Source organism: Bubalus kerabau, chromosome X (genome assembly GCF_029407905.1).
Source record: "Bubalus kerabau isolate K-KA32 ecotype Philippines breed swamp buffalo chromosome X, PCC_UOA_SB_1v2, whole genome shotgun sequence".
NCBI classification, from domain to species: Eukaryota; Metazoa; Chordata; class Mammalia; order Artiodactyla; family Bovidae; genus Bubalus; species Bubalus kerabau.
This window is the reverse complement of record NC_073647.1, coordinates 92924356-92945445: the sequence shown is the minus strand read 5'-3', so window position 1 is coordinate 92945445 and position 21090 is coordinate 92924356. Positions and strand designations below refer to the sequence as shown.

Below are 21090 nucleotides of genomic sequence, written 5' to 3'. Positions count from 1 at the left end.
ATCTTTGCTGAACTTGTCTAGTTGTTCTGTCAGTTGCTGAGAGTGTGTTAAATTCTACAACTCTTGTTTCAGATCTGTCTCTTGCCTTGTAGAGCTCTTAGTTTTTGCTTTATGTATTTTGAAGCTTTGTTGTCAGTGCGTACACGTGTAGGATTGTTATGTCTTCTTGGTGGATTAATCCTTTTAACATTATGTAGAGTCTCTCTTTGTCCCTAGTAATTTTCTTTGCCCTGAAGTCTAGTATAGCCCCTTCTGCTTTTAAAAAATTATATTGGGAATTCCCTGGTGGTTCAGTGGTTAGGACTCCATGCTCTCACTGCTGAGGACGTTCAATCTCTGGTTGGGCAACTAAGATCTCACAAGATGGGTGGCCAAAAATAATTGATAATAATTAATATTTGCATCATGTATCTTTTTTTCATCCTTTTACTTTCAACCTACTTATGTTCCTTTGTTTCTTGTAGACAGTGTATAGTTGGGTTGTGGGGTTGTGTGTTTTTTTTTTTTTTTTATCCACTCATCTGTTTCTTTTAATTGGTATAGTTAGTCTGCTGCTGCTGCTGCTGCTAAGTCGCTTCAGTCGTGTCTGACTCTGTGCGACCCCATAGACGGCAGCCCACCAGGCTCCCCCGTCCCTGGGATTCTCCAGGCAAGAACACTGGAGTGGGGTGCCATTTCCTTCTCCAATGCATGAAAGTGAAAAGTCAAAGTGAAGTCGCTCAGTCATGTCCGACTCTTAGTGACCTCATGGACTGCAGCCTATCAGGCTCCTCCGTCCATGGGATTTTCCAGGCAAGAGTACTGGAGTGGGGTGCCATCAGTCTACTTACATTTAAATGATTATTAATGTGTCAAGGCTTAAGTCAGATGTTTGATTCTTTTCTGTTTCTCATTCTTTTGTTTGTTCAAGTAATTTATTTGTTAATTTGAAGTTTAGCTGACTTATAATATCTTTTGTTTTTCCTTGCATCCCTGTGAGTTACTTGAACATATTTTACAGTTCCATCTGAATTTACTTATAATGATTCTGAATATATATATATTGCTTTTCATAGTTTTCTTAGTACTTGCTCTAAATAGTGTCATAAACACATATAACTTATCATAGCTTACTGGTGTTTAAGTGAGTTCAGATTGACTAAGTTCTCTTGATCTGTCTTCAAGGTCACTAATTCTATCCTCTACTTCCTTCCACTCCATTACTGAGTCTATCCAGTGAGTCTTTTTCCTTCAGTTATTTTTCTTTCATTCTATAATTTCCACTTAATTCTTTTTTAATAACTTGTATTTCTTTGTTGAAACTTTCAATTTTTATTTATTTCAAATAAATTTGTAATTACTCGTTGAAGCCTTTCTATGACACCTTCTTTAAAACCTTGTCAGGTAATTCCAACATCTCATTCATCTTGGTATTGGTGTCACTTGACTGTCTTTTCTCATTAAAATTGTGGTTTTCCTGGCTCTTGCCAGGAAATGAGTGATTTTCTATTGTATCCTGGAAATTTTGGTTATGTTAGGAGACCCCTGATCCCATTTCAATCTTCTATTTTAGTAGGAAGTTGTACTATTTAGGTTTAGTATGTATGTTCTGGTCTACTTCTGTGGGTTGTAGTTCCAGTGACAGTCTAGTTTTGCACACCCTTGCAATGCTGTTTTTGTCTGCTTCATTCTTCTGTTGTCAATGGGGCTCGTTCTTCATCCTTGCTGGTGCTGTCTGCAGCAACTCATTTTTGCTGGGTGATCTTCTGGGGGAAGAGGAAGTTGCTGAAGTCACTGTATCTGGGTCTCCTTTTGCCACTGTGGAGGGTAGAAAGTGGAGGGTAGGAAGTTTTAGGGATGCTGCTACCAAAAGCAAAGCAGGCTTCCTGTTGGCTTTTCAGTTCTGGAGTGGGGACTGAGACAGCCCAGAACTTTGCTGCTGCAAGCAGGTCAGACCATCATCCACTGGAGCTCTGGTTGTGGAGTAGAGTTTAGGTCCCCCCACTAGATCTTTGTTGGGCTTCTCATTTCCCATTGTGTGTGTGTGTTTGTGTATGTGTAGCTGTTGGCTTGGGGTTGTCCGCCTCTTTGGCACCTAGTTGCTGCTGCTGCTGCTAAGTCGCTTCAATCGTGTCTGACTCTGTGCGACCCCAGAGATGACAGCCCACCAGGCTCCCCCGTCCCTGGGATTCTCCAGGTAAGAACACTGGAGTGGGTTGCCATTTCCTTCTCCAGGCACCTAGTTAGGGGTCTATGAAAGACTAAAAAGAATATAGGAAACTCACTATGTCATTCCTCAAGTCCTGAAGTTCCTAGCCTGCTTTCCTGCTTTAAGAGTCCTTTCATCATTGACTGTTGAATAGTTTCTAGCGTCTGTAGTTCTATTTGAAGAAGAGGAACACAGAAAGGTAAGACTGCATCATTTTGCTCTGGAACCAGAAGTCCCCTAGTGTAGTTTTAAAATACATTTCTTTTAGTATGAGTGGATTTGAACATCTTTTGATAAGTTTTAAAGTCATTTTAATTTTTTTCTGTATTTCATGTTGATATTATTTGCTCATTTTTATGTTGAATTGGTGGCTGTCTGGGGAGGCCTTAAAATAGCTGTGAAAAGAAGAGAAGTGAAAGCAAAGGAGAAAAGGAAAGATATAAGCATCTGAATGCAGAGTTCCAAAGAATAGCAAGAAGAGATAAGAAAGCCTTCCTCAGTGATCAATGCTAAGAAATAGAGGAAAACAACAGAATGGGAAAGACTAGAGATCTCTTCAAGAAAATTAGAGATACCAAGGGAACATTTCATGGAAAGATGGGCTCAATAAAGGACAGAAATGGTATGGACCTAACAGAAGCAGAAGATATCAAGACGAGGTGGCAAGAATACACAGAAGAACTGTACAAAAAAGATCTTCACAACCAAGATAATCACGATGGTGTGATCACTTACCTAGAGCCAGACATGCTGGAATGTGAAGTCAAGTGGGCCTTAGGAAGCATCACTATGAACAAAGCTAGTGGAGATGATGGAATTCCAGTTGAGCTATTTCAAATCCTGAAAGATGATGCTGTGAAAGTGCTGCATTCAATATGCCAGCAAATTTGGAAAACTCAGCAGTGGCCACAGGACTGGAAAAGGTCAGTTTTCATTCCAACCCCAAAGAAAAGCAATGCCAAAGAATGCTCAAACTACCGCACAATTGCACTCATCTCACATGCTAGTAAAGTAATGCTCCAAATTCTCCAAGCCAGGCTTCAGCAATATGTGAACCGTGAACTTCCTGATGTTCAAGCTGGTTTTAGAAAAGGCAGAGGAACCAGAGATCAAACTGCCAACATCCGCTAGATCATGGAAAAAGCAAGAGAGTTCCAGAAAAACATCTATTTCTGCTTTATTGTCTATGCCAAAGCATTTGACTGTGTGGATCACAATAAACTGTGGAAAATTCTGAAAGAGATGGGAATACCAGACCACCTGATCTGCCTCTTGAGAAATCTGTATTCAGGTCAGGAAGCAACAGTTAGAACTGGACATGGAACAACAGACTGGTTCCAAATAGGAAAAGGAGTACGTCAAGGCTATATATTGTCACCCTGCTTATTTAACTTCTATGCAGAGTACATCATGAGAAACGCTGGGCTGGAAGAAACACAAGCTGGAATCAAGATTGCCGGGAGAAATACCAATAACCTCAGATATGCAGATGACACCACCCTTATGGCAGAAAGTGATGAGGAACTAAAAAGCCTCTTGATGAAAGTGAAAGTGGAGAGTGAAAAAGTTGGCTTAAAGCTCAACATTCAGAAAACGAAGATCATGGCATCTGGTCCCATCACTTCATGGGAAATAGATGGGGAAACAGTGGAAACAGTGTCAGACTTTATTTTTCTGGGCTCCAAAATCACTGCAGATGGTGACTGTAGCCACGAAATTAAAAGACACTTACTCCTTGGAAGGAAAGTTATGTCCAACCTAGATAGCATATTGAAAAGCAGAGACATTACTTTGCCAACAAAGGTCCGTCTAGTCAAGGCTATGGTTTTTCCTGTGGTCATGTATGGATGTGAGAGTTGGACTGTGAAGAAGGCTGAGCGCCGAAGAATTGATGCTTTTGAACTGTGGTGTTGGAGAAGACTCTTGAGAGTCCCTTGGAATGCAAGGAGATCCAACCAGTCCATTCTGAAGATCAGCCCTGGGAAGGAATGATGCTAAAGCTGAAGCTCCAGTACTTTGGCCACCTCATGTGAAGAGTTGACTCATTGGAAAAGACTCTGATGCTGGGAGGGATTGGGGGCAGGAGGAGAAGGGGACGACAGAGGATGAGATGGCTGGATGGCATCACTGACTCGATGGACTTGAGTCTGAGTGAACTCAGGGAGTTGGTGATGGACAGGGAGGCCTGGTGTGCTGCGATTCATGGGGTCGCAAAGAGTCAGACACAACTGAGCGACTGAACTGAACTGGTGGTCTTTGGTGCTTTGATTTGTAAGAGTTTTCATTTTCATTATGAGTTGCAGATATTTTCTCAGGTTTATTGTTTATCTTTTAATTTACCTTTTAATGTTTCTTTTTCTTTTTTTGCCATACACTTTTTTTTTTTTTTTTACAATGTAGGGGTTTTGTGTCATTCTTGGAAAAGTCTCTTCATATCAAATTTTCTTTTTAAATCCCTTCATATTTTCTTCTAGTATTTTTATAGTTTCATTTTTTTGTTTTAAATCTTTGTCTATCGAATTCATTGTGGTGTTAAGTATGAGATAATGTATCCAGTTGTCCCAAAGAATTTATTGAATGTTTCCTCATTTTCTCTCTACTTGGAAATACTAACTCAAAAATTGTGGGAAGAAACACAGAAAGATTGACCATCTTAACCCCCCTCCCTCCTTTTTTTTGGCTGCACCATGCAGCTTATGGGATCTTACTTCCCTTAGTTCCCAGGATTGAATCTGGGTCCACAGCAGCGAAAATGCCAAGTCTGGACCACCAGGGAATTTCCACCTTAACCATTTTTAAGTGTGCAGATTAGTAGTGTTATTACAATGTTGTGCAACAGATTTCTAGAATGTTTCTGATTTTACAAAAGTGAAGCTCTATACTCATTGAACAACAACTCCCCATTGAAATGCTACTTTTCATCATAGGCTAATTTCCTGTCTGTTACTTTTTTGTTTGGATCATTGTAACAGCTTTCTAGCATCATCATAATTTCAATTGGTCATGTACCCTTCATTTTCCTCATGCACACTTTGACCACAACACTCCTTCATTCAAAACCTTCAGAAGCCCTCTTGGATACTGCAGTTGAAATTAAGTTCCCCATTTGCAGCAACATGGATGGACCTAGAAATTATTATACTAAGTGAAGTAAGTCAGACAGATAAAGACAAATATCATATGATATCACTTAAATGTGAAATCTGAAAAAAAATTATGCAAATGAACTTATTTACAAAATAGAAACAGACCCACAGACTGTTGAAAACAAACGGGAAAGAGGGGCAGGGATAAATTAGGGGTTTGGGACTAACATATACACACTACTATGTGTAAAATGGATAACCAACAAAAACCTACAATATGGCACAGGAATTCTACTCAGTATCTTGTAATAACTTTATAGGGGGAAAGAATCTGAAATGTATATATATATATATATATATATATATATATATATATAATGGTACCCCACTCCAGTACTCTTGCCTGGAAAATCCCATGGACGGAGGAGCCTGGTAGGCTGCAGTCCATGGGGTCGCTAGGAGTCAGACACGACTGAGTGACTTCACTTTCACGCATTGGAGAAGGAAATGGCAACCCACTCCAGTGTTCTTGCCTGGAGAATCCCAGGGACCTGCGAGCCTGGTGGGCTGCTGTCTATGGGGTCGCACAGAGTCGGACACGACTGAAGTGACTTAGCATAGCATAGCATATATATATATAACTGAATTACTTTGCTGTACAACTGAAATTAACAGATTATAAGTCAATTATATTTCAATAAAAATTTTAAAAAAGAAATTAAGTCCCTTATTATACTCTTTCATAGCACCTGTACCTTTTCTTGTGTCACTTCTCATAATTCGTGGTTTTAATGATCTGCAAAATTATTTAACTGTTGTTGATCTCCTTGCTAAACTTCAAGCAAGGGCAATGAGCTCATTGCCTATTCCCCACTGTTTTGTGTGTGCCTGGTACACAGTAGGTGCTCAGTCCATGTTTGTGGAATGATACTTCCCTCACCCGTGGAATAAAGTAGAAACGACTACAAGGTCTGATTCCAACTTACCTTCTCTCAGTCCTCTGCCCTTCAAGGAAGTCAAGCTGCTGAATTTTACTGAAAAAGCCATGGGCTTCATAACATTTCTTTCTGGTTTACACCATGTTCTGATTTTATCTTTTAATTTGAGCTCTAATTGTCCCTTGAGAAATCTGTATGCAGGTTAAGAAGCAACAGTTAGAGCTGGACATGGAACAAACAGACAGGTTCCAAATCAGGAAAGGAGTACTTCAAAGCTGTATATTGTCACTCTGTTTATTTAACTTATATGCAGAGTCCATCATTAGGAATGCTGGGCTGGATGAAGCACAAGCTGAAATCAAGATTGCCGGGAGAAATATCAATAACTTCAGATATGCAGATGACACCACACTTATGGCAGAAAGCAAAGACCTAAAGAGCCTTGTGATGAAAGTGAAAGAGGAGAGTGAAAAAGTTGGCTTAAAACTCAGCATTCAGAAAACAATGATCATGGCATCTGGTCCCATCAGTTCATGGCAAATAGATGGGGAAACAATGGAAACAGTGATAGACTTTATTTTGGGGGGCTCCAAAATCACTGCAGATGGTGACTGCAGCCATGAAATTAAAAGATGTTTGCTCCTTGGAAGAAAAGTTATGGCCAACCTAGACAACATATTAGAAGACAGAGACATTACTTTGCCAACAAAGGTTCATCTACTCAAAGCTATGGTTTTTCCAGTAGTCATGTATGGATGTGAAAGTTGGGCTATAAAGAAAGCTGAGCACTGAAGAATTTATGCTTTTGAACTGTGGTGTTGGAGAAGAGTCTTGAGAGTCCCTTGGACAGCAAGGAGATCCAACCAGTCCATCCTCAAGGAAATCAGTCCTGAATATTCATTGGAAGGACTGATGCTGAAGCTCCAATATTTTGGTCAGCTGATGCGAAGAACTGACTCATTGGAAAAGACCTTGATGCTGGGAAAGATTGAAGGTGGGAGGAGAAGGGGACGACAGAGGATGAGATGGTTGGATGGCATCACCAACTCAATGGACATGAGTTTGAGTAAGCTCCCGGAGTTGGTGATGGATAGGGAAGCCTGGCGTGCTGCAGTCCATGGGGTTGCAAAGAGTCGGACATGACTGAGCGACTGAGCTGAACTAATTGTTCCTTGTGCCTGGAGGTCATGCCCTCTCCTTACTCTCCCACCAGAATTGATGGCTTATGGAAATATAGTTCACCCTTTGAGGCCATGCCCGCCTCTGCCACTGGACTGTGAGTTCATTGAGAATAGGAACAGAATCCCCCTCATTTGTCCCCAGGGAGCAGCTCAGCTCCTGAACTCTAGGAGGCACTCTTGCTTACACATCCCCATCTGCTCCCAGGCTACAAGCTCCTTGTGGGTAGGCAATATTGCTTTACCTGTGTGCATCTGGGAGCCTCGTTTTCTAACCCCCAGGGCATGGCCCAGGGTGAGACTTGGTGTTGGCTCTGGAATCTCCTGGAGAGAGAGAAGAATGTGCCTGGTCTTGTTGTGAGAGGCCTAAACATAAAATGGCAGGGCAGGGGCAGAGGCTTCCCTGCCCTCCCCCGAAGGTACTCTTTGATGTCCCCTCCCCCGCCCCCATGGACAGAGGAGCCTGGTGGCATATGGTCCATAGGGTTGCAAAGAGTTGGCCATGACTGAAGCGACTTAGTGTGCGAGTGCGCGCACGCACACACACACACACACATTCCATCATGGCCCTTCTCCAGCAATAAACAATTACCACCCCACACCCTCATCCTGCCCCACCCCCCGACTCCTAGGACCCCATGTTTCCCTGTTCACAGCCTTAAATGAATCCAGCCATCCACCTTCAGCAGAATCATTCTAAAAATCAAAGTTGGTTAAGTCTTTGCTTTCTTACAAATTTCCAGAGAGACTCCACAAACCACAGGATTGGTGGTACCAAGGGGAAAGTCACGCTCTCAGCTTGGCCTAGAAGGCCCTTTGAGCCCTGCCTGCTCACAAACCTGCTCTGGCCCTGTGACCCTGCTTGCTGAACTCCTGTTTTGTAGCATGTGCAGCCCCTTTCATAAACATGCACTTACATAACAGCTTTTCCCCTCACTCATTTTTTCCTTGGTTGACTCTGCTCTTGTTTTTAAACCCAATTGTTTCTGTGGGTAAAGTCTCTGTGTAAAGACATACAGCAAGGCCATGGAGGATACACCACAAACAGATAAGCAGTTGCTACCTCTGTGGAGGGCAAGAGGCAATCAGGATTGAGGGAGAGAGCTGGTCAAAGGGTATTTTGGCCTTATCTGTAGAGTTTCTACTTTTCACAAAGAGATTGGATCATGTATTTATTACTTGTGAGATATAAAACAAACAAATGAACTAGTTCAATACTAGGAAGCCTTCCCCAGACTTCCCAGGCAGATGGAGCTGTTTCCTGTTCTGGGATCGAATAGGATGCTCCCCTGTGTTATAGGAAATACTGTTTTATGTAATTTGTTGATGCCTTTCTCCATGTAGATGGGGGACCCCTTCAAAGGTACTAACTTTAACTTATGCTCCTGGTGCCTAGCAGAGTGCCTGACCCAGAGCAGATGCTCAGGGAATGCTGAATCCATTACCTTGCTTCTCTTGGTGGGCTCCTTCGAAAGCATTTGCTAAGGGACGGGCCCCATGCTAGTCCTAAAAAGCTGATTAGTTTTCACAATGTCCATGGAAGAATGTCTCCGGGAGTCTGAAACGTGGGTAGAGGAGTCTCTAGACTCTTGGATTGTGTCAACATGAGGACAGGGCTGGATTGCACACCAGCGCCATAGCCCGCCCTCCCCTCCCCCACAGCTCAAGGCTGGGATCCAGTTCAATGCTCCAGTTTTGTCACTTGGAATTCTTCTAAAGCCACTGCCTCCTCAGCAGTTAATCTAAGGGCAACAGCTATATCCTCAAAGGTTGACCTTATTGAGCCCAGGCATGATCTATGTCTCTAAGATGGAGAAGCCAGCCCACAGAAACAAGCTGTCCCCATACAGTGTGGGCCAGGGAGGCGAGAGTTAGGGGACATTTAGACCTGCTCAGAGTGTCCCAGGCATGGAAGTAGGGGTTGTGCAACTGTCTGAGGGATTTCAAGTCATCTAGAATCTCAGTTTAATGGTCTGTAGCTTTTGCAATTTTCAAGAGAAATCTGAGCTCCCAGGTCATAGGCTCCTTCTTGGGTCATACCTACTGCCTTGGGCAAAAAGGCAAAGGAGTAGCCTTAATGCATCAACTGGATAGGGGCTAGAGAGTAAGTGGGGTGGCTCTTGAGTTGGTGAAGCATGTGCCATGTGGCGAGGGCAACCTTTTAGACTTGGATGTACAAGGTGAGGAGGCTGTAGAAGGGTCTGGATCAGTCTTTTTTTCCAAGAATGCTCCCAACCAGCCCCTGTCATCAACCTTGAATAGGATGGTGTTCCTGTGGTCTTAGGGCACTGAGACTAGGTACTTGGGCTCCTGAAGTAGGAATTCAGTGAGTAGCATTCCCCACCACACCCTCAGCCTCAGTCTTTCCCTTTCCTCCCATCCAACCAAGTTCCCTCCCAGCTATCCACCGACAACCTCATCATGAGTCTCATAATTGTTAAAAGAACATTGGACCGTGCCACATCCATTTAGACCTCAATGAAGAACACCTCCAGTAGGCCCGTCTCTTTGCAAGTAACTTTTATTTTTATTTACAACAGAATTGGTGGCTTTATTCCTCCATCTTTAGGAACAATTGGCATCAGCTGCCAGATGGAAAGTCTGCCGTGAAGTCAAACTCATTCTGCCCCAGCCACAGCTCCGGAAGCTCATTGGCCCGGTCCAGTCCCAGTTCCACCACCAGCGACATCAGCACCTCTTCATCCACCGGGTCTGAATCGATGATGGCAGGGCTCTGGGCACCAGCAGAAGGAGAGAGTGATCCCGCCCCCCCAGCCTGAGCCCCAAAGCCCCAGTTTGGCAGGGGCTCTGCCTCTCCGGGTTGGCCCGGAGTGGCAGCAGCCATCCCATGATACTGGCTATTTAGTTTCTGCAGCTGCATACTGGCCAGCAGGTGAGGGGCAGGGTGCAGGTTGAAGGGTGGGGGTTTAGTGGGAGGGGTGGCAGTAGGAGAGCTTATTGGAGATGGAGATCCCGAGGAACTAGTGGGAGCCCCACTGGCCTTGGTTCCATTCGAGGCTACCCCGGGGTAGTGCAGGATGGCCACCGCTTTGCGATCTTTCACCCCCAGGTTAGAGTAGGCCAGAGAGTTCATCTCTGGGTTGGCATTCTAGAAGACAGAGAAAGGCACAGCATGGTACCCCTGCTCTACATTTTGTTCCTCACCATTCATCAGGCCTCAGAAGTGTTTCATCGGGGGCTAGTGGTGGGGAAGTAGCAAGAAGGCCCCCTAGAAAGGTAGGCTCCTTTCCTAGTTCAAGTTGGGCTCAAGTATTCTTTTGCCACTGTGGCTCCAAGCACTGTGTTCAGGTCTAAGTCTTCATTCTGGACACCCACCATCTTAAAGGAGTTCACTGCTTTCATCTCCTCTCGACTCTACCTTCAGCTCACCATTCTACAAAAGGGGTCTCATTTTCCCCCTCTTCTCAGTCTCACTTTAATCCATTGAGACAATGGAGCGATCTTTTCCAATTCTGCTTCTCTGTCTGCCATCTTTCAATACCCCTAGTGGGTTCCAAGTGACCATATTTAGGAAGAAGCCATTTTCATTCTCCCCTGAGCAAGCTCTGCTGTCTCCAGTCTACTAAAGGACACCAGACACCACAGCAAGGAGGACCTACCACGTGGCCCCAGACCACGTCATCTTTCCCACTCCAGTGTCTCCATCTGTAAAATGGCAAAAGTTACCTCCTTCACAGGTGAGGTGCCACCCTTGACATCAAGTGCAGGCCTCGACATAGTTGGCATTTCAGAGTCTTGGCAGAAGTTGGATAAATTGGTGGGAGGTGATGCTGCCAGCTGGAGCTGTTGTGCTGTATGTGAAGGAGAAGTGGTAATAAGGGCAAAGGCTTTATTGACCAAGAAAGTAATAGCAAAGCCGGATGCTGGGCCATTCCACACAGCTACAAGGCAAGGATGGTGATGGGTTAGAGCCAAGACCAGAGACTACCTGAGCAGAGGATCTCTGCTGGAACTTTTGCCTGAGGTGGGAAAGATGCTTGATTTGGCCAGGTGCTGCCTGGACAGCCAGCTACCCACATCGCCAAGAGAGGACACACTTGACTATTTCCTCATGCAAGTGATGTCCATGCCACCAGTGCAGGGGGCACTCTTTCTGATTCCAAGGACAATAATGTCCCTGAGTACATAGCACACTCTCAACTGGCCACTGGCACTCAGGCCAGAGAGCTGTGGACTCCATTGGAACTGGGAGAAAGTGGAAAGGAGTCAGGGTGAGGACGACTAAAAAGCTGGTGGCTGCCACCCAGAGAAAGAAGAGGTCCCCACAGCAAATGTCATGAGGTCCAAAGTTCTGCCTTAGGCATGGTTTTGTGTGAGAGAATGGGGCTGATTATGGTAGCCTGGGGGTTCTGAAGCAGCCAGAGAGCAGCTAGGGATGTCTCAAGTTCCTCCACACTGCAAGTCCCCTCCAAGACAGCCCTGGTGGCACTTGGCTTTCCCAGGACACCTGCTCTGAGCTCAGCCACACTCATTTGTAGTGGCAGGTGGATATAATTCTTCCCAGAAGGAAACAGAGGCACAGAGGTTCCATGGATTTCCCATCAGGTAGGATCCAGCACTCCTGTGCCCACATGCCTCATGTGACCACTGGCCAAGATATCATACCTAGAATGATTCAAATGGCTTCTGAAGAAATTATCCCCTAGTTCAAATGCCAAAGGAATAAGATAAGGGGATGAGGGGGAAAGAATCTCTCCAAACCAGAAAATATTTTTTAAAAATCTCTAAAAACTCTTGTTATTTTCCGAGAAGCTTTTTTTTTTTAAGCCCCATATATTCTAGCCTTTATGATGAATTAGAGATGTAAAATTTTACATTTATAAATGTCTCTTGGCTCAAAGAATCTTCAGGATCTTAAAGAGTCTCTAATCTTTCCAGCAAGGTTAGAGTTCTCTGTGACACTTCCCTCCCCTCAGTGGTCATTAAGAATCCGCTCAGACACTTCTAGAAAGTGGCCACTTACTACCTCTCTCATCTTTGCACCACTTACTGGTAGGGGAGGGAGGCAAGAAAAATAGAAAAAGGAAGAAGGGGGAGAAACATGAGAAAACAATCAGTTGCTGGGTCCATCACCACTGCTTGATTGGAGTCCTGTTTCTTCTGTGAGGCAACCCGAAAATATTTCAAGCCAGTGACCACAAGACAAGGAATCTAATTCAGGTCGTCTTCAAGAGCCCTGCACCTTCACTATCAAGCAATTTTCATGTCCTAAGAAAAATGTCTGGGTGGGGGGTGGCTGTCCATCTTTTCTTGTGTATATCCAGCTTTTCTTCTTTCTTTATGCTACCCGTTACCTGAACCATATATAAGGGAAAAAAAAGAAAACCCCACAGGCAGCAAAAACAAAAGGAAACAGAAGTGGGGGTGGGGGGAGAAAGAAGAAAAACAGAGAGAGAGAAGGAGAAAAAAAGTATGTTCCTGGGGAAGACCATTTTACCACGTCTCCCCCTTCAGGCTGTTGCACTCCCTTAGGCAGGACGTAGTTTCCATTCAGATCTGTTGCCTCCCATCGCCGCCTTCCCCTCCACCAGCCCTGACCCTCGACCTGGGTCTATGCTCGGTAGGTGCTCAGTAAGTATTGTTGAATCCGTTTAAAGAGGCAACCACATTTCGATCGGAATCCTTACCCTTGCTTCCCCGACTTTCTGTCTCCCCTCTGCCACCCAGCCAATTCGAAGACAAAACTTGGCAGCGAGGAAACGTCCCAGCTCACTCTCCAAGCCGCGAGCTGACCGCTGCGAAACGGCTGCGAGAGGCGGCTGGGCAACCCAGAGCAACAAGTGCCTTCTTGCCCGCCGGTGCCTCGCTGGCCCCGGCCACCAGTTCCCGGTCCCGCCGCCCGCTCTTCGTCACAGAGTTTCCCGTGGGTCAGAAGCCCCCTCCCGCCTAGATGGGGATGGGAAAGGGAGAGGAAGAAGAGAGAGGTCGAAAGACAGGTAGGGGGGCCCGCGTCTTTGACCTGTTGGGGGACCAAAAGTTAAAATGGCACCAACTGGATGGCTCCATTTCGATTGCTATTTTCTCACTCAGGAGAAATTTAAAAATCCAAACTACTGCGACTTGATTTGGATGCGATCTAACCAGGCTAGTCAATTTCACCACCTGAAAACTAAAGGCCCGATGTTTGCGGACAGCTTGGCCGCCCTCCTCGCCACATCCCAGGTGGAGCCGCGGGAGCTGAGGGCGGCCGGGAGCATCCCTGCACTGTGGGGAGCGAGCACCCGGGCCACCAAGGCCCCGAGCGTCAGTTCCCGCGAGTGCCGTATCAGGAACCGATAGTGGAGACGGGATGGACAGGCGGGGTCTCGGCCTCGCTGGCGAGTTTAGGGCCCCGCAGTGCTGCCGCGCGCGGAGATGCACTCCGGCGGCGCGGGCTGCGGCCACTCCCGCGCCTCACCAACACATGAGCGCCGGCTGAGCACCCGACGGGGCCGCGGGCTGAGCCTACCCCCGAGCCAAGTCGCCTGTGGTCAGTGCTATCACTCAGCTACGAGAAGAGTGAGAGAGGTTCGGTAACTTGCCCAAGGTCACAGCGCTAGAAAGTGGCGAGCCGGGATTCGCAGCCAGATCTGTCTTCCTCCAAGTCCTGAGCTCGCTGAGGCTGGGACTCCGTGAGCGGCCCAGCCCAGCCACTGGCATTTATAGGCAGAGGGGTGTGTGCGTGTGGGGGCGTGTGTGGGGGCGTGAGTGTGGGGGAGAGCAGAGGTCGACTGGGCAGTAAAGGCAAGTTGCCCGAATTCGCTAACTTCCATCCCTCAATTCCGCTGAACTCGGCCCGAAAAGCCCCTCTCGCCTTCAGCCCCTGAAGGAAACCTGAGCTTTGTGCAGCCCTAGAGCCGGAGCGTCCAGATGCGGTCCGGGCGATTAGCAAAGTCGGTGGAAGCCAAGCCTGAGAAAGCGCGGGCGCGGGGAGAAAAGGTGCTGCTGTCTCCCGGGGAGAAGCGGGCGCTCGGCCCGGCTGGCCGGCAGACGCGCGCGCTGGCGAGCGAACCGGCACGCTGGCTGGAGGGCGGGCGGGTGGCGGCCCCTCCGCTCTCAGCAGAGCAGCTTCCAAACAGAAAATAAGTCCCCCAGAGCCCCACAGCCAGCCGGGCCCCCGCTCACTCCCCGCGCCCCCTCAGCAGGAGTCCCCGGCCCCGCCGCCCAGCCCAGCGCCCTGCCGGGCGGCCCGGCTTACCTCCGCGAAGCCGCCTGCCCTGGAGAGAGGGAAGCGCGGAGCCCGGTGAGCCGCGGGCGCAGCGGCGGAGCCCCCAGCCCCTAGCACGCACGCCGCCACCGCCGCCGCGAGCCGGTCGCGCTCAGTGCCACCCGACCCCGGGGCGCCTGGGAAAAGCCCGCACCGCCACGCCGCGCCGCGCCGCCGCCGCACCGCACCGTGCCGCGCCAAGCAGCCCCAGCCAGCGCCCGTGCCCGCCCGCCTGCCCGCCCGCAGCTTCGGCGCCTGACTCCGGGGCGGTGGCGGCCACCGCGCTCCCTTCCCGGCGCGAGGGAACCGGCTCTCAAGCCCCCATTGCTGCCCGGAGAGCCCTGACGCACACGCACACGGCAGCAGGCTGGCCTCGGCTAGGAATCCCAGGAAGGACAGACCCTTTCCCCCCCTTTTCTCTCTCCCCCCAATTTCCACGTCTTTATAACCGGCTCAGGGCATTATTAGCACATGTCCTGGCTCGTGGGCGAGTTGGTGGCAAAATCTGAACTGGATACTCACCCAAGGGCCAGAGCGGGTGCTGCGCCTTCTTCAGCCCTTTTTTCCCCCTCGCCAGAAACTACCCCTCGCCGGCTGTCTGTGGGCGGGCAGCCGGGCGGAGCGAGCCTCCTCTCGGCAGCTCAGCGGTGCCCCTTCTGCAGCTATGCCGCTGGGACCATTTTATAGCGGCGGCTGGCGTGTGTGGCCCTTTAAAGGCGCTCGAGCTGGTGCAGTCACAGCGGATCGTGTGAAAGCGAAGGGCCGGCTGGGGAACGGAGTCCGAGCGGCCCCGCGGGTCCGCCGGCGCCGGGGACCGGTCACGGCTCCCGGGGTGCAGCTGGCGGGCCCAGGCCGTGGTCGCCCCGAGCCCCGAGCCCCCGGCCGACGCCTGCGTTTCTAAAGCAGGAGGGGGCCCGGGCCCGGGGCACAATCTCTCCCCACCGCCCTGCATGGACTTGCCCAATAAATTCCACTTAGTAATTTCGCTGAGGCGAGGGAGAGCTGTTAGTATCTGTTTTCTGACCTATATATAGAGGGTGGTCAGAGCGGGCTTCAGGGGGTTTGAAAGGAGAGTTATGGGCTCAGGAAATGACCCGGGGGAAGGGGACACACACGGGACGGGGCCCAAGGGCCACAATTTGGGTTTTGTGCAGGACTTTCTAGGAGCCTGTCTGCCCGCTTTGGGCTGCACCATCTCCCTTGTTGAAAGGCTGAGGCTGAGGGGTCCCTTTCCCCTTAAAGTCGCCAGATTCCAGACAGAGCTTCATGGAAGCTGGCTGGCAGCAGTGATTTATTTTCCTCGAAGATCTGAGCTGGGATCAGTTTCAAGGGATTCTCTCCTGTGGGCTGAAGGAGGCTGGCAGGTTGCTTCGTGGCGATGGGTCAAGGATCGTGGGGCCAGGTACTGCTCACAAGGCACAGCCAAAAGGCCCAGAACAGACAGAATACAGAGTAGGAAGAGCTTGCCTGGGGGCTCGCAGGGATTCCTCTTGCCTTCCCAGTATGCCAGGTTACTTTATGATCATTATATAATCATTCCCAAGTAAAAAGAATAACATTTTCTATTAGGAGTACATCTTTCTTGGGTTGGGATGTTATCTTACAAATCTTTTCGTTTAAGAGGTTCCAGTCTTCTCCTTCATTTTAGTTCGTGTTTCTCTCGCCTCTTACAGGAAGGTTACCAGGATTATTACCCTTCTAACCGAACTCCCTCCCCTTCCCCTTTTTGGCCCCTTTCAGCAACAACTACTCCATTTACAGTGTTTATAAAACATGCTCCTTTTTAAAAGTCCTGATGTTAAGAAAAAAGGGGGGAGGGAATGTCATGAAGTCGTTTTCACTATGTATGTGTTCTGTCTTCTTAATTGGATTTGAAGACCTAAAGGTCTTTTCCTTTCCTTTTCTTTTTCTTTTTTCCTTTAGTACCCCAAAGTGCCCTGCATTTGCTCTTTGAACAAAGTTCTGTTTGTTGATGGACTGACCGGCTCACTGACGTAAAGATGGGGAGCAAACAGAGGGACAGATCAAGGCCCTTCTTTGGCGCCTGGAGGAAGCGGGGCGAGTGCTCTGGACGCCAGGTAAACTCATTCCCCAACCCCCAAAGCTACCTCGCCTGTCTCCCTTCCCCTCACCCTGAGTCAACTCAAACCCCAGTAACAACCGCATCCCACACACCATCTTCTCACTTTCTCGCATTGCACAAAGATCTTAGGTCGCGCCCAGTTTCCTTCTGATAAAAGGCGGCATCTGTCGGGACCCTAAAACCCTATGAAGTTTGCTTGTGAAATACACCCTCAAGCTATCTTGGTATTTGCCTGGCGTAAGCGACCCCGGGCTTTCGAATTGTGTTTTGCTAATTTGGACCTCCGACCTACCCTTCACCTCAGTTCCGGCTCGGGAGCGAGTCTGGAAACCGCGGCAGCGTCTCCGCGGCAGGCTCCGGATCCGGGAGGTTCTGGATCCGCCCTCCATCTATTGGATGGCTCCCAGGTCAATTGTTAGAAAGAGGCATATGTTCATCTCGGCTTCTGGAGTGTCTCCGGAGCAGTTGCTCAACAGCCAGCCCCCTCCCCCATCCGGACCATTGAAGGGCAGAAAAAGGAGCGCCCTCCGCCACATTTCTCTATGCCCACATGCCAGAAAGGGTCTCCCCACTGGTGACTTCCTGTCATCTCCGCTGTCTACCTCCTGGGGATCAGTAGAAAAGGGTTTCGAGTACTCAGCTTTGGAGCACAAAAGCCACCCCTTTCCTTTGGGGGGTACATGGAAGGGGAGGTTAGTTGCAGAGGCCGGGAGACAGCAAAGGAAACGTTTGCATTTCTCTGCAAATATGCCCTGGATCACTGACTTCCCAGTCGGCTCCAGCCGAGCTCAGAGCTCTCCGCTGAACTCTTATCTTCAACTTGGCAACTAGACTGCGAGCTCGCATGCGGAGAAGACAGGGATAATCACCCAGCAAGAACTTTCTGTGTGCCAGCATTGGACCTGGCCTGTTCACATCCATTATCTCATTTAATTCCCACGCCCTGTGAGGTCGGATTTACCAAAGGTGAGAAGGAGTCCCAGAGATTTGCCCAAGTTCACACAGCCAGGAGGCCAGGCATTTGAATCCAGGTTAAGCTAACTGCAGAATCCTCACCTTCACCCTTGCACCTTGTTGTTTGGCAAGGTAAAGGGACATCTAAAATGTGGTCAAGAGTACAGGTTCAGGGGCCAGTCCGCCTGGGTTTAAATCCCTGCTCTGCTGTTTACTAACTCTGTAATGAAGCCCCATAGCTTCATTCTTTAGGCCTCAGTTTTTCTCATGGGTTAAATGGGGATTATAATGGTAGCAACTATGAGGGCTTGTTGCAAGGATCAATGGAAAAGCTTAAGTTGATGCCTGCTATGTAGTAAGTTGTCCACAAATGCTGTACCTTCTGATTCTTTCCCTTTTGTCTCCTAGTCCTGCCTCAGCTTACACACTGCAGGTCTCTTAGTCCTGCCTCAGTTTACATACTTCAGGTCCAATAATACTTGCCGACTGATAAATTTAAAAACCAGGCTGTGAAGGGATGGAGGAGGTCTATAAACACAGGCAGGGGAGGAAGAGGAAAATGCAGATTTCTTCTCAGAATCCCACTTTCCAGAACCAAGGGCTATCTGAGCCTTATGACAGGAGTAAATTGAGGACCAATAAAAGATGATGACTTTTTACAGGACAGTCTGTACGCATAGAGTGGTCTCTAGAAACATATATTCAATAAGTGTGTAGAAAAGTTACAAAGCACATGTTACCATGTACCTTGCAGGATCTCAGTTCTCCCACCAGGGATGGAACCTGGGCCACAGCAGTGAAAGGCTGGAATCCTAACCACTAGGCAACCAGGGGACTCCCCCAAAAGCAAAAGTCTGTGTTCAAGAATGTTTTGAGCAGAATTGTTTGTAATAATGAAAAATGGAAAGCAATTTAAATGTCCATGGTGAGAGAGCATCCTTCAGTACCTTAACACTAAAAAAATAATCCTGATTTCAAAAAGTTTTATTCATGGGAAAATGTTCACAAAAAATATTAAATAAAAAAACACTGGGTACAAAGTTGCATAAATATGATGCCAGATTGCAAAGGGCATGAAGAGCAGAAAATTAAATAGTCACTATGTTTCCAACCATGTATAAATATGGGCAATGAAGCAATGGTCAGGAAAACAAACCAACAGTGTCAGTGGTAGGACTGTGAGATATTTTCCCCCCTCTTTTCTCTGTTATGCAATATGTTTATATTATTCTTATAATTAAATATAAGTTTATAGTTAATGGGCTGCATAAACAGTGTGCTTCTACTATGGTTAAAATTATTTGTGCATAGAAAAAGTATTGGAAGAAAATATACCAAAATCAGGACTTCCCTGGAGGTCCAGTGGTTAAGATTCTGTGCTTCCAATGCAGGGGACATGGGTTTGATCCCTGTCTGGGAACTAAGATCCCACACACTGCAGGGAGAGGCCCCCCCAAAAAAATATCTAAAGGAAAAAAAAAACTAGAAACAAAAACAAAATACCACATTGTTAGTAGTGATTAAAATTGAGTGGTGGGATTATGCATGATATTTCTAAATTTTTTTTTCTGCCATAAGATTATATTATTTTCTCCCATAATTTGAAAATCTTCATAAGTTTAAAAGTGCATAATCAGTACAATCTCACTGGTGTTAAAAGTATGGCTGTAAATTGAAAAAAATGGGAAGGAAATATATTAAAATATTAAGTTTTTATATTAAGTGGTAAAGGATTATGGGTAATTTTTCCTTTTTTCTTGATTTTTCTGTAATGTGATTTTATTACTTTTATGATTAAAATAAAATGAATATGTACAAATGGCATAGGATCCAATTTTTGTTTAAAATGTGTATATATGTGTGTGTGTGTATGTGCATGCGCATAAAGTAATAATAAAATACTCCAAAATGTGGTTGTCTCTGGGTGGTGGGCTTATGGGGTGATTTATGTTTTCTCTCTCTTTCTTTAAAAACTATACTATATTGATGTATAGTTAATTTACATTGTGTTGGTTTCAGGCACACTGTTTTCTCTTTTATACACGATTTTGTCATTTTCCAATTTTTTTTTAAAATCTCTCATGTATTATTTTTTAATTGTTAAAAATATAAAAAAGAATTCAATACCGAAGTATTTATGGGAAGAAAGAGCATGTCTGGGATTTGCTTTAAAATATTCCAGTGGGGATGGGAGAAAAGTGGGTGGGGATATAGAAAAAATAAGATAATTGTTGAAGAGGGTACATAGGCCTCCATTATAATGTTTATTTGTGATTATATTTGAAAAGTTCCATAAATACTGTTTAAAAAACATTCTCATATCCATTATTTTTTAAATCTTATGACAACCCTATGGGGTTGATTATCTCCATTTTGTAGAAAACTGAGATTTAAAGAGTTGAAGTCACTTGCCCTACATGTCACACAACTTGGAAGTGAGAGAGTGGTCTTGACTTGGGGCTCCTCACTCCAAGCCCAGGGCTCCCCACCACATCCCAGTTGCTGCTGCTTCTCTTTTTTTTGGCTGCACTGGATCTTTGTTGCTGCTCGTGGGCTTTCTCTGGTTGTGGAGAGCAGGGGCTACTCTCTAGGTCCGGTGTGAGGGCTTCTCATCACGGTGGCTACTCCTGCTGTGGAGCACAGGCACTAGGGTGTGGTTTTCAGTAGTTGCAGAGTGTGGGCTTAGTAGTTGTGCTGCACGGGCTTAGTTGCTCTGTGGCACGTGGAATCTTCCTGGACCAGGGTTTGAACCTGTGTCCCCTGCATTGGCAGGTGGATTTTTAACCACTGGACCACCAGGGAAGTCCTGCTTCTTTTTAATAATTAAAAATAACTAACATTTCGTCTGGTGATAAATGTCATAATTGTTCCCTACACAGAATTTGGACATAACAGAAAAGCATCAGGAGGAAAACATCATAGTTAACCCTTTGATGTCTGGTCATGCAGACTTTATCCTGGCTGCCTCTTACTCCAGAGGTAATGAGTGGAGCAAATGTAGTACAAGCAGTAAGAGTGCTGTTATTCCTAATGGGCTAGTGAGTGAAGCTGCAGCTGTCTGGGGATCCCTTTATGTGTGGAGGGCTCAAGAGATGGTGAGTACTAGCCACCTCTTCCCATTCTTCCCTGTTGCCCCCTCCAGATACTGCAATCTGGACCACAGTTCTTCCCTATATTCTTCCTTCTACTGTAAGATCTCAAAACTGCAAGTCCAATTGAAGAAAGTTGGGGTGGCCCTTCTTCCCTTACTTCATCTGGAGACCCTGCCCAGAAGCCCCCTTTGGGCTCCTGTGAGTCTGCAACCACGAGTATGATTGTGCCTCCATTTCCCCATCTGGAAGATGCTAGTGAGAATAGCAGACTGGTTGGCCTCTGCCAGGGAGTGATGAGCTAATGTCTGTAGTGCTTTCCAGCCCCTCGGAGCAAGGTGCCGGAGCCTCCCCAGCGCCTTGCCTG

At 47.0% G+C, this 21090-nt stretch overlaps 2 protein-coding genes across 4 annotated transcripts in view; both read right to left on the bottom strand.

Moving 5' to 3' along the window:
• RPS4X (ribosomal protein S4 X-linked) overlaps nucleotides 1-21090 on the bottom strand; it is a 236677-nt gene that overhangs the window by 24607 nt on the left and 190980 nt on the right. The gene's annotated exons all lie outside the window — the stretch shown is intronic.
• Nucleotides 9896-15256, bottom strand: CITED1 (Cbp/p300 interacting transactivator with Glu/Asp rich carboxy-terminal domain 1). Of its 3 annotated transcripts, none has more exons than XM_055564960.1 (3): nucleotides 15120-15256; nucleotides 11078-11202; nucleotides 9896-10499 (listed from the first exon to the last, which is right to left on the bottom strand). In XM_055564960.1, the coding sequence occupies exons 2-3, from the start codon at nucleotides 11135-11137 to the stop codon at nucleotides 9972-9974; spliced, it is 588 nt and encodes a 195-aa protein (XP_055420935.1). In that variant the 5' UTR covers nucleotides 11138-11202; nucleotides 15120-15256; the 3' UTR covers nucleotides 9896-9971. The 3 variants fall into 3 exon arrangements, with proteins under 3 accessions (XP_055420935.1, XP_055420936.1, XP_055420934.1); XM_055564961.1 differs by lacking the exon at nucleotides 15120-15256 and adding an exon at nucleotides 14589-14934; XM_055564959.1 differs by lacking the exon at nucleotides 15120-15256 and adding an exon at nucleotides 13933-14076.